We start from the raw sequence: 12670 nt of genomic DNA, 5'->3' as shown, positions 1-12670 counted from the left end.
AATGTAATGAAACAAGTTATATGAATTGTTGAATGTGAAACTGATGATGTGCCCTGTAAACTTTCACTCAATCCACAATAAAAACCTTAAAAAAAAATTTAAAAAAAAAGCATTTCTCCACTACTTCTTAAATAAGAATCTCCATCACAGGGTCAGCTTCTAGGGAACCCAACATATATATTCATAACCACTCTCCTTGATATTTAATCATCTGTATGGAATCCTGGTGTGGAGTTATAGGATAAGCACTGGACTGCTAACTACAATGTTGCTGGTTCAAACCCACTAGCTGCTCCTCAGAAACCCTGTATCTGGTTACTATAAATCAGAACCAACTCAATGGCACTTAATAACAACAACTAATTTATATATTGAATTGTTTAAAATCAGGAAAGGTGTGGGCCAGGGTTGTATTCTTTCACCATATGTATTCAATCTGTATGCTGAACGAGTAATCCATGAAGAACATGGCATCAGGATCGGAGAAAAAGTCTCATTAATAACTTGCAATATGCTGAAGACACAACCTTGCTTGCTAGAAGCAATGAGGACTTGAAATACTTACTGATTAAGATTATAGGCTACAATCTTTAATATGTATTGCACCTCAATTTAAAGAAAAAACCCTCAAAACTGGACCAGTTAATAACATCATAGTAAACAGAATTTCAGAGACGTCACTCACCTGCTTCCACAATCAGCACTCACAGAATTAAAAGTCAAGAAATCAACTGACATACTGCATTAGAAAAAATCTGCTACAAAAGACCTCTTAAAGTCTTAGAGAGCAAAGATATCACTTCGAGGACTAAGGTACAGCTGACCAAAGCCTTGGAATTTTGAATCGTCCCATGTGCCTGTGAAAACCAGACAATGAATAAGGAAAGCTGAAGAAGAATTGATACATTTGAATTATGGTGTTTGTGAAAAATATTGAAAATATGTGGACTGCCAGAAGAAAAAGTAAATGTCTTAGAAGAACAGCTAGAGTGTTCCTTAAAAGCGAGGACATGTGGTCAGGAGTGACCAGTCACTCAAGAGGGACATCATGCTTAGCAAAGTGGAGTGTCTGCAAAAAAGAGGAAGATCCCCAACTAGATGGAGTAATACAGTGGCAACAACAACGGACTCAAAGATCACAACAATTGTGAGTATGGTGCTGGGTCTGGTTGTGTTTCATTCTGTTGTGTATAGAATCTATGAATCAGAACCAACTCAACTGCCCCTAACAACAGTTATGTGTCTAAAACTGCCTAATAGCTCTCTAACCCCTTGTACACGCCAGAAATGCTTACCAATTCCTGCCTCTCTTTATCTTTTAAGGCTGAAGTTGCAAACTCGAATGTCTTCAAGACTCTGGCAAGTAATAAAATGGATGAAATGAAGTGTGTATGTGTGTGGGGGTGGGGTGGGTGATGGAGACATAGTAAATCAGAGTTTGCATGTCCCCAATGAAAAACTGCAAGGAGCTCTGGTAGCATAGTGGTTACAAATCTGGCTGTGAACCTTAGGGTCAGCAGTTTGAAACTACCAGCTGCTCCACAGGAGAAAGATGAGGCTTTCTGTTCCCGTAAAGATTTACAGCCTCGGAAACCCTGTGCAGGGTCGCTATGGGTTGGAACCGACTCGATGGCACTTAACAACAACAATGACTGAAGAAGTGCAGTGTTTCCTACTACCCTGATATTTGTTATACAGGAATGTAGGCCTAAGAAATATAGACTTTTAACAAGATTCCTGGTGTGACACTGTAGGATCAGCACTGGCCTTAGAACCACAAGATCGGCAGTTCAAACGCTCCTTGGAAATCCTATACAGGGTTGTTATGAGTCAGAACTGACTCAACAGCACTTAACAACAACAACACAACAATCAGTTGGGAATTATTTCCAAAAAAATGTTTTTAACAGTGTGTAGGTCCAACACAATTTATCTACTAACTGCATAAGGCTCACTGACTACCAGTTTACAACCTTTGTGATCTCAACTTAGATGTCTTTTTCTCCAAGAAGAGTGTGTGGGTGATGCAGTTTACTGGCACTTGGCTACTAATCTAAAGGCTGGTAGGCCGAGTTCACTGAAAGGCACCTCAGAAAAAAGCTTTGATGATCTGCTTCTGAAAAATTAGCCACTGAAAACCCTTTGGAGCCCAGTCCTAGTCTGATGCACATAGGGTCACCATGAGTCAGAATTGACTCGATGGCAACTGTTTGGTTTCTCTAAGAGGTTGTACAAGAAGCTTAGTGGAACCTCTCCACACGATCACTCTCACTAACAAAATTCCTTGCCTTTTGATCTGTCTCCCTTTAAAGTTACAGGATCCTAGAACAGGGCCCATACCTTGCTCACCCATACTTGTATCCCCAGAACCTAGCACAATGCCTGTCATAAAGTGGTAGATGCACAATCAGTATGTATTGAAAGAATGACCTATTTGTTTCCACTCAATAAATATGCCAGCAGAAAAATTTGGCCCTGCTTTTAGGAATGAGGGCTAGTGGTAGAGGAGAGAGGCATGCTAATAATAATAATAATAAAATTTAAAAATTAAAACCTAGGGAGAGGACAATTGTAGTACACACATTGCAGTGCCTTGTGGCAACTGCTGAAGCATGAAGGCTGGTCAGACATAGTTGTGGATCAGAGATGATGATCCTGGGATACAAGGAGGTGCATAGAAAAATGACTAGTGGGTTCCTAAGCAGACAGGAGCATGGGGTAAAAGTAGGGTGTTAGAGCCAACAATATGTACAATGGCACAGAGAGATCACTGAATTGGAGAGCATAAACCACTCAGTATTCCGAAGTATAGAGTGAGAAGCAAGGGTCTAGAAAAGAAATGGACAGGAAATAAATTGATCATCCATTTAGTCATTCATTCCACACATTCAACAATTACCGATAGGACATAATCCTATAAATGCCCATTGTTGGATTGTAACAACACAGAGTTGTCCATAGCAGAGTCCTTACCCTCAGCCAGTTTACACCCTGATGGGGGAAGTTTACAAGGCTGAATGAGAAGAGAAGTTAAACAAAGAATAGAAGCAGGAGGCTCGGGGAGCACATGGGAACACAGAGCATTCAACTCTGACCCAGAGTACTGCAGCCCAGGCTAAGAACGGGACTGTCTCCAGACTCCCAATCAAATCCTTTTGGAATCTATTTTATTCCTTACTAAAAGCTCTGGTAGCGTAATGGTTACGAATTGGGCTGCGAACTGCAAGGTCAGCAGTTCGAAACTACCAGCTGTTCCGCAGGAGAAAGATGAGGCTTTCTGCTCCCGTAAAGATTTACAGCCTTGGAAACCCTGTATAGGGTCGCTATGAGTCGGAACCGACTCCACGGCACATAACAACAACAACAACAACAAAATCTCTGTAAAATAAAAGCTGGTTCTATATGTCAACGTGGTGGTGACCTTCTCATTTGGACCATGAAATTTCCTAGATCTATGATCACAGTCCTGTGCTGTACCTAAAGGGTATTCAGATCCCTTAGAGAAATAAACTAATTCTGTCACACAAAACAACCCATGGGGCTTCTTGGTGGTGCAGTCAGCAGAGTAAAAGCAAGCCAGAAGATGTAAATTTGATTTCGCAACATGATGCCAAAGCACTTGACTGCATGAAGCAACTCTCCACAAAGTAAGAGGGCAAGGCTCCCTCTAACCAGGCAACTCCTTCAGCTGCCAAACTTTATTCTAGGCTTGATGCCCTCAGCCTGAGAGCCCAGACCAGCCCAGACCCATGGCACTGGGTGTCTGATTGCCCTCATCATTATATTTTTGCCCTCTGCTTCTCTCTAGCTGGCAAATCTCAGCCCTCTCCTCAGTTCTGCAGATTTGCTCTCTTCCAGGCCCAGAATCCCATGCTCAGACCCTGGCCTAGCTCTGTAACAAAGCACTTGACCACTCCAGTCTCCACCCCAGAAATTACACACATTTCATGTGGCCTCGACTTGGTAAAAGGATATGAATGCACTGAGATTTTAATGGCTAAAGCTCTGAATGAATTGAAAGGTCCAAAAATGAACAAGGCGCGCTTGGCACTGAAGCGGTAGATGGTTTTCTTTTTGTTCAACACCATAAATGTCTGCAAAAGAACAAAAGAAGAATTATATGCAATGACAAAAGAATATTTATCATGAGTACATTTAGAGAAAACTCAGTGGAACGTGGACTGAGGTGTGGTTTGGCTTATTATAATAACTATAGCTTTCTAGAGAGATACCATTCTGAAGCCTTACACACTTTCTGACCAACCTACACTGTTGCTTTTGAAGCCAGCCAATCTCCCATGTAGCTGGGATTCACTGAGGGTCCTAAGATAAGTGTTTGGATTGTGAAATCTTCACCCAAAGGGGTGCTCTGGTGGCATCAGAGATGAAGAGTGCCCATCCCCGCAAATGAAGGAACTAGGGTGTAATTACCAGAACAAAGCAAACCCTTTATGTTACCCTGCATCCTCCATGGCACATATCTTTGGAGACAAGGACTAGAACAGAATTTGAAGAGAGGGAAGTAGGGTTGAAATTTTTCATTCAGCAGTTTATTTTGAATTATTATATTACCTTTGAAATCTTTTTAAAAAAACTTACTATAGTCAAGACCTCCAGAGTCCATATTGTTACACCTCAAATCTAAGCAGTCCCACATTGGAAGAGTCTGCCAGGCAATTCTAACCTGAGGATCTTCAAGAAAGATACCATCAAGTTTCCCTGAGCCGCTATCCTGTTCTCCCCAGGACCTTAGAGACTAATATGAAACCCTGTTTTCCATTTTGCAGGTGAATGGAATACTGCCCCTACAGAAGGCATTTGGAACTGTATGTGTGTTTCTGTTTGCTGCAATCATGAAGAATTCTATTGGCCTTTAATGAGTACATTCAAGGATGTCAAACGCATGACTGATGCAAAATGATGTACTGTTGCAACCAGAATGCCCAGTTGTGCCCAATAAAGAGTCAGAACCTGTGTCCTGGGCTCTTGCCAATGCCTTCAGTACACCTTAGACTTCTTCCTTCTGTACTATTGAGTCTTGATCATATGCTATCTCTTGAAATAGTTGAAAATAGTCCATTTCTTTTTGTTACAGTGACACTGTGTACTTCTTCCATCTGACAATGAAGTGTCTCCCAGACAACAATCCATTACTCACAGGCTCTGACAGTGACCCCAAGGTCTCCCACTTTCCATTGAACTCCAAGCTGGTTATTCCCATACCTGTTCCCAAGGCTGTCAGTTACAAAAGCCTTCAGAGATTGAAGAACATTCCTGTCTTCTATCTCACTACCCCTTACACAAGTGCCATTTACCAGGTAATCCTGCATGTTATCAGACAGAAAAGTCAGACCTCATCACCCAGGCCCAGAGACAGCAGGGTGACCACTGGTTTGGCTCAGGCACCAGACCATCAGTCACTGCCAACCATCAGACTTCCTTGTGTGAGTTGCTAACTATCTGGCAGCCAAGTGATTGGAGGGAAAAATGTGAATTATAATATGTTTCTTTGCCTCCAAAACAAAATTAAATAGGCCACAGGGTTCTTGAAAGACTATGAGTCTGAGTACCCACAACTCAGTTTAGGGATTCTGTGCCCTTCATTTGGGAAGGAAATATTTTAGGGCAGAGAGCAAACAAATCACCCCAGATTAATAGGTAGCATGATCTGGCTCTGTTTCTGCACACTTTGGTTTTGATATTTTATTAATGCCTCTCTGACGGCTTTAAATATTTTAACTAATGGTGTATTTAGCCACACTTAACAGTGCATTAATGATTGAAATGCTAAGTAGCAGCTCTTTCTGCCTGCTTGCTGACACATTTCCACTCCTTCTTCTCTTATGTTATTAGGTACCATGGAATTGGTTCCTACTCATAATAACCTTATGCACAACATAATGAAACACTGCCCAGTCCTGTACCATCCTCACAACCATTGTTAGACTTGACCCCAATGCTACTGCCACTGTGTCACTCCTCCCATTTGGGGGTCTTCCTCTTTTGTGCTGATCCTCCACTTTACCTAGCACGATGTCCTTCTCCAAGGACTGATCCTTCCTGATAACATGAAGTATGACAGATGAAGTCTCACCATCCTGACTTCTAAGGAATATCCTGGCTGGCTGTACTTTTTCCAACACAGATTTGTTTGCTCTTGTAAGACTACATGATACTTTTCTCCAACACCATTGTTCAAATGCATCAATTCTTCAATGGTCTTCCTTAATCACTGTCTAACTTTCACATGCACATGAATCTATTGAACATACCATGGCTTGCTTGGGTGAGGCAATACCTTAGACCTCAAATTGACATCTTTGACTTTAACACTTTAAAAAGATCCTGTGCAGCAGATTTCCTTAATGTACTACGTTGTTTGATTTCTTGGCTGCTGCTTCCATGAGTGTTGATAGTGCACCCACGCAAAAGGAAGTCTTTGACAACTGAAATATTTTCTCCATTTATCATAATGTTAATAATTGGTCCAGTATTGAAGATTTCTGTTTTTTCTTTTTACAATGAGGAGCTACTCATATTGAAGGCTGTGGTTTTCAGTATTCATCAGTGAAGTATTTTAAGTCCTCTTAGCTTTCAGCAAGCAAAGTTGTATCATCCACATATTGCAGGTTGTTAATGAGTCTTCCTCCAATCTTGATGCCAGGTTTTTCTTCATATTATCCAGCTTCTCAGATTATTTGCTCAGCATACAGACTGAATAACTATGGTGAAACAATACAATCCTGGCGCACACCTTTCCTAATTTTAAACCATTCTGTGTCCTCTTGTTCTGTTCAAATAGCTGCCTCTTGGTCTGTGTACAGGTTCCTCACGAGTACAATTAAGTGTTCCAGAATACTCATTATCTGCGGTGTTGTCCATAACTTGTCATGATCCACACAATCAAAAGCCTTTGCATGGTCAATAAAGCAGATAAACATCTTTCTGATATTCAGCCAAGATCCATCTGATGTCAGCAAGGATATCCTTCATTTCACGTTGTCTTCTGAATCCAGCTTGAACCTCCGGCAGTTCCCTGTCAATGTACTGTTACAGAGTTTTTAAATTATCTTTAGCAAAATTTTAACTGCATGTGATATTAATGATATTGTCTAATGATTTTAGCATTCCATTGGATCACCACTCATTGGAAAGGGCACAAATATGATCTCTTCCAAACTACTGGCCACATTTCTTGTCATAGAGAGTGAGTGCCTCAGCGCTGCATCAGTTTGTTGAAAGATCTCAATTTGATTTCCATCAATTCCCATAGCCTTGTTCTTTACCAAAGCCTTCTGCGCACCTTAGGCTTCTTCCTTCAATACTATTGGCTCTTGATCACATGCTATCTCTTGAAAAGGTTGAACATCAACCGCTTCTTTTTGGTACAGTGACTGTGCATTCCCTCCATCTCCTTTTGACACTTTCTGCATCATTCAATATTTTGTCCATTAGAATCCTTCAATATTGCAAGTCGAGGCTTGAATTTTTTTCTTCAGTTGTTTCAGCTTGAGAAATTCTGAGCATGGTTTTCCCTTTTGACCTTCTAACTCCAGGTCTTTCTTTGCACATTTCATTAAAATATCTGACTTTGTCTTCTGAAGCGGACCTTTGAAATTTTCTGTTCAGCTCTTTTACTTCCTCATTTCTTCCATTTACCTTAGCATCTGTACACTGGAGAGCAAGTCTTTTCTAACATTCATTTTGGTCATTGTTTTCTGTCTTGTCTTTTTAAATGACCTTTTGCTTTCTTCCTGTATGATGTTCTTGATGTCATCCCACAACTCTTTTGGTCTTTGGTCACTAGTGTCTAATGCATCAAATCTGTTCTTTAAATTTAGATGGTCTCTAGATTCAAGTGGAATATGTTCATGGTCATATGAATTCTCATGAACTTGTTTTCATTTTCTTCAGCTTAGCCTGGACTTCCATATGAGCAACTGATGATCTGTTCCACAGTCTGCCCTTGGCCTTATTTTAGTTAATGATACGGAGCTTCTCCACCATCTCTTCCCATAGATGTAGTCAATTTGGTTTCTGTGTATGCCATCTGGTGAGGTCCATGTATATAATATTCTTTTAAGTTGTTCAAGAAAGGTATTTGCAAAGAATAAGTCACTGGTCTTGCAAATTTCTATCATGCATCTCCAGCATCATTTGTGTCACCAAGGCCATATTTTTTAACAACTGGTCCTTCCTCTTTGTTTCCAACCTTTACATTCCAATGAGCAATAATTATCAATACATCTCCTATGTTGTTGTCGGTAAGTGCCTTCAAACCAGTTCTGACCAGAGGGACCCTGTATAGGGTTTTCCGAGGGGTGGGTGGTGATCTCAAACCTCCAATCTTGCAGTTCAAACTCACCTGTCTCTAAAATGGCAGATCCTTAAGAAAGGACTCCAAGTGTGGTGCTATGATCAGCACTGGCCTGTGAACCACAATGGTGGCAGTTCAAACTCACCAGCTGCTCTTTGGAAACCCTATATAGGGTTGCTATGAGTTGGATCCAACTCAACGGTACTTAACAAAACAACAAAGGGAGTGGCCTTTGGGAAGTGACTATGGGAAGAGCCATTGGGATTGAGTCTTGATCCCATCACTGACTGGCAAAAGCCACTTTCCCTGTCTCGGCTTCAGTTTTCTCATCTGTGAAATAGGATGTTAGCTACAGTGTTACACACACTACATGACTGTTCAGAGCACCAGTCATGTGAGATAGTGGGTGTGGAAACTCACAACCAGTATCATGTTTTCTGATTTAAAGGAAGAGTCCATGCTGAAAAGAAATGGTCTTAGACCATCTCATCATCCACCTGAGCTAGGACAGAGCTTATCCTCTTAGGGCTGTTATCCTATTAGCACACCAAGCTGCTGCCTGACATGGGAGATTCCTAACCAGTCTTGAGGCAGAGGGAGACTTCCAGTAGTTAACTCACCTCTAAAAATCATGCCACCAAGAAACCCCTGGAGTTCTCGGATAAGGAGAAATACTGGAAAATCTTTGCTTCATTAGCTCTTTTCCCTTTGCTTGTCCTTCATGCCTATGCCCCACTTTCTTCCCCACACAGGTCACCTTTTGGACTGGGATCCCTAAGTCTGTCCCAAACCAGACAACCTTTCTCTGAGAGGTGAGTTTTTCATGGGTACTAGAAAGGATTGTACTTAGCATCCCATACTTAATAGGAAATCTCCCAAGGCCCCCAGCCTCTTTCCTCCCTGACCTCAGTCTGGAATGATGGGTTTCCCATTTCCTACTGGAATCATGCAGTGAGATGATAACAAGTTCTTCTGAGACACGATGTCTTCAGAGGACCATCAGCACTGCTCTTGGCTTGCAAGCAACCACCAGAGGTTCCCAGAGAGCGTATTTTCTCACTCAGCTCCTTCCCTTTCAGGAACTGCTACTAAAATTTCCCTACAGTAACTACATTCAGGTGGATAAGAAAGCAAACCAGATAAAATTTATCTATAATCAACACATGCCCACATGGTCACCATTTTGTTGTTGTTGCTGTTAAGTGCCGTCAAGTTGGTTCCGACCTATCGATAGACAATAAGATTTCTAAGGAGTGTGTGGTAAGCTTGAACCACCGTCCTTGCAGTTCAAACTAACTTTGAGTCCAGCACATTAACCTACAGTGCCACACCAGGACTCCACCATTTTATTAGACTTTGTTTATGACTTTTTGCTGTGTGTCAAGTGTTGTTCTAGGACTTGGACCTTCATTATCTCATTTGGTAGCTTAGAAAGCCTATTGCCTGCATCCTGTATACCAGTATAACGCTTTACAATTTATAAAGTGTTTCCATAGCATGTCTATGTTACAGGTCCAAATGGCATTGTTCCCATTTTATAGATTAAGAAATTGAGGAATATCAAAAAGTCAGTTGCTTAAAATGACCTTCACCCCAAGTTTTCTGGTGTTCTAGCTCTGTTTCCAGACATCATTTTGCATTTCCTCTGTTTGTCCTTTGCTACTTCTAGTCCTTATCTCCTTCCCCAAGACAAGCATTACAGAAAGAAAAGTGGTAACTGCAGAAGGGTCTCAAGACTATGAATGCGAAGACAGGTACACTAGCAAAGAAGAGATAGAGAATGATGTTTGGAGAACCTTGTAATATTAGTTACAATTAGATGGTCAAAGCACCCCAGCCTCCCACAGGAATACCTTATGATTTCTATAGAAGGGGTCCAAGTCTTCCAGGGGCTTTGCTATGAGCTCAGGAGGAATGTTACCATACAACTTGGGCAACTTCCTGGAGACTTTTAAGTCAAGCTGAGGTCGAGGCAGGGGTTCTGTGGCTGTCTTATCTTTGGCCTTCTTTTGTTCTTTCTGCATGGCGATGCGCTTATTGATGGCAGCCAGAGAGTCGACAGTAAAGGGGCGGAAATTCCGCACATCTGGGAAGATTACTGAGTAGAACCTGTCGTCCATCTTCACCCTTAGGAGAAAGACAAGCAACAACTCCTATGAGAATTTTCAGGAGGTACAAATAATATAGTCTTCCCTGGGATTCCATCCTCAAAGAAGGATGCCCCGGGGCTCTGCAAGAGGTGAAGTTAGCATGAAGGGATTTGGGAGCCCAATTGCTGAGGGGCAAGTCAAAGGCGACCACTAGTGTGGATATATCAGGAACTTTAGGCACAATCAAGATCAAAACCAAAAACCAAACCACTGCAATCAAGTAAATTCCGGACCCATAGCAACCCTATATAGGGTTTCTGAGATGAAATATTTATGGAAGAGGACAGCCTCATCTTTCATTCAAGAAGCAGCTGGTGGGTTTGAACTGCTGACCTGTGGTTAGCAGTCCAATGCTTATTCTACAGCACCACCAGGGCTCCTGATCAAGACTAGAGCAGGGCTTTATTCCTAGAGAAGCTGGGGATTGGTGGGAATTTAAGTTCAGGAACAAGTTGACAGAGGAAATCTCATCTATAAAACCTATACCGAAGCAGCAGGCAAGACAATAAGTCTGAATCAATTGAACTACTGAAGTAGAACCAGCAAAGGGTAGATACAAGTGGTGAGAGTGTGAATAGGAGGGGAGGCAATAGGGAGGGAACCAAGTGGCCATAGCAATGTTGTTGTTGTTGTTGTTGTGTGCCATCAAGTCAATTCCAACCCATAGCGACCCTATATAGGGTTTCCGAGGAACAGCTGGTGAGCTTGAACCGCCGACCTTGCAGTTCAAATGGCTTTGCAGTCTGGCGCATTAACCCACAGCACTCCAGGAGGCCACAGGAATAGGCTGCAAAATCTAATCTAGAAGTATGTGAATCTTTGCCAAGGCAGAGATGACAATTGCCAACACAAGACCACACAATCTTTTAACAGTGCACAGGAAACATTTCACTCACAGTGAGAAGAGACAGAGCATGGTTGATTTCACTGGCAGGCACCAGTCTCTCGTGGCCATCAGGCTCATCCTGCGTATAACTGATGGAGGGCAGATGCTCTATACTCACCCCCCTTGTGCTATGGTATGAGGGACCCTCCCAACTGGAACAGACATAGAAGTGGGGTTGGCTGCATGCTATATGGTGCTCACACATATACAAGAAACACAAAAAGTTACTGAGTGCCTAGAACAGAGGAAAAATGTCTCTGATATGAAGAAGGGACTAGGAAAGAGAAAAGAACCCAGTTCTTAGCCTCTTTATCAAACTATATTCTGGACACAAGGCCTTTACTTAGGCAGTCTGGATGGGATCATTAGTTAGGCAGATCATTCCCCCAACAATCTTTTCTCACATTTGGTTAGCAAACTTCTTGAAACATATTGCATTCAAAACAAAAGAACCATAAATACAAACATGGAAATGTATACTTCTACATATCATCCTATGTCAGTTCTCTTACTTCTGGAACCCAAGTTTATGGTAGAAGTGAGACAAAAAAAAAAAAAAAAAAAAGGATTTACCAAACCTAGAGGGTCACTCTCCTATGGGATAATAACTCTCTGAGCCCCTATCCTTGACGTCCCTTCTGTGAGACTTTCTCAACAGCCCCAGAGTTAAAATTAACCAATAGTCAAAGCAACTCTACTCACGTGTGTTAGCATGGAACTGTGCTCCATAGGTTTTATTATTGTCTGATTATTTTGGAGGTAGATTGTCAGATCTTATTTCTTATGTCCTCTGGATGGACTTGAACCTCCAACCTTTCAGTTAGCAGACAAATGCATTAATTGTTTGCACCACCCAAGGACTCCAGAGTTAACTAAACTCTGAGAAAAACCAGTAGTGTTCAGGCTGAATGCCTTTATGCCCCGAGCTTCCTCATCCTTTCTTATTTACTGAATTTCACTCTAAGATTAGGACTCCTAAGGTGATGCTGTAAGATCAGCATTGGACTGTGAACCACAGAGTCTGTAGTTCAAACCCACCAGCTGCTCCTCGGAAATCCTATGCAGGGTTGCTATGAGTCAGAGCTTACTCAACATCACTTTACAATAACAACAAACAAATCTAGTACAGCACTAATTAGTTCATTCAGCAAATAGGTACCAAGGCGTGCCAGGAGGCCCTAATGGTGAAAAAGCTACCTTCTGGTCCTGCAGTTACACTGCCCTGGTGTTATGGAGAAGACAGAGAAAACACAGGATGTTACAATACAGTGAGATAAATGCTGCTGTAAGGAAAGGTAGAGGGTGCTAGGTCTGCGC

General features: G+C 41.8%; 1 protein-coding gene across 1 annotated transcript in view; it reads right to left on the bottom strand.

The window, feature by feature from the left end:
• The window catches only part of SCN11A (sodium channel, voltage-gated, type XI, alpha subunit), a 173165-nt gene extending 162728 nt beyond the window's left edge, over nucleotides 1-10437 (bottom strand). Inside the window, exons 1-2 of the mRNA XM_006869132.1 lie at nucleotides 10171-10437; nucleotides 3976-4094 (exon numbers count right to left, since the gene is read on the bottom strand). Of these exons, the coding sequence (XP_006869194.1) occupies nucleotides 3976-4094; nucleotides 10171-10437 (386 nt within the window). The remainder of the gene's footprint in view (nucleotides 1-3975; nucleotides 4095-10170) is intronic.
• Nucleotides 10438-12670: the final 2233 nt, after the last annotated feature.

Source organism: Chrysochloris asiatica, unplaced genomic scaffold, assembly GCF_000296735.1.
Source record: "Chrysochloris asiatica unplaced genomic scaffold, ChrAsi1.0 scaffold00127, whole genome shotgun sequence".
Lineage (NCBI taxonomy): Eukaryota > Metazoa > Chordata > Mammalia > Afrosoricida > Chrysochloridae > Chrysochloris > Chrysochloris asiatica.
Note: the sequence above shows the minus strand (reverse complement) of the source record. Positions and strands in the feature narration are given on the sequence as shown.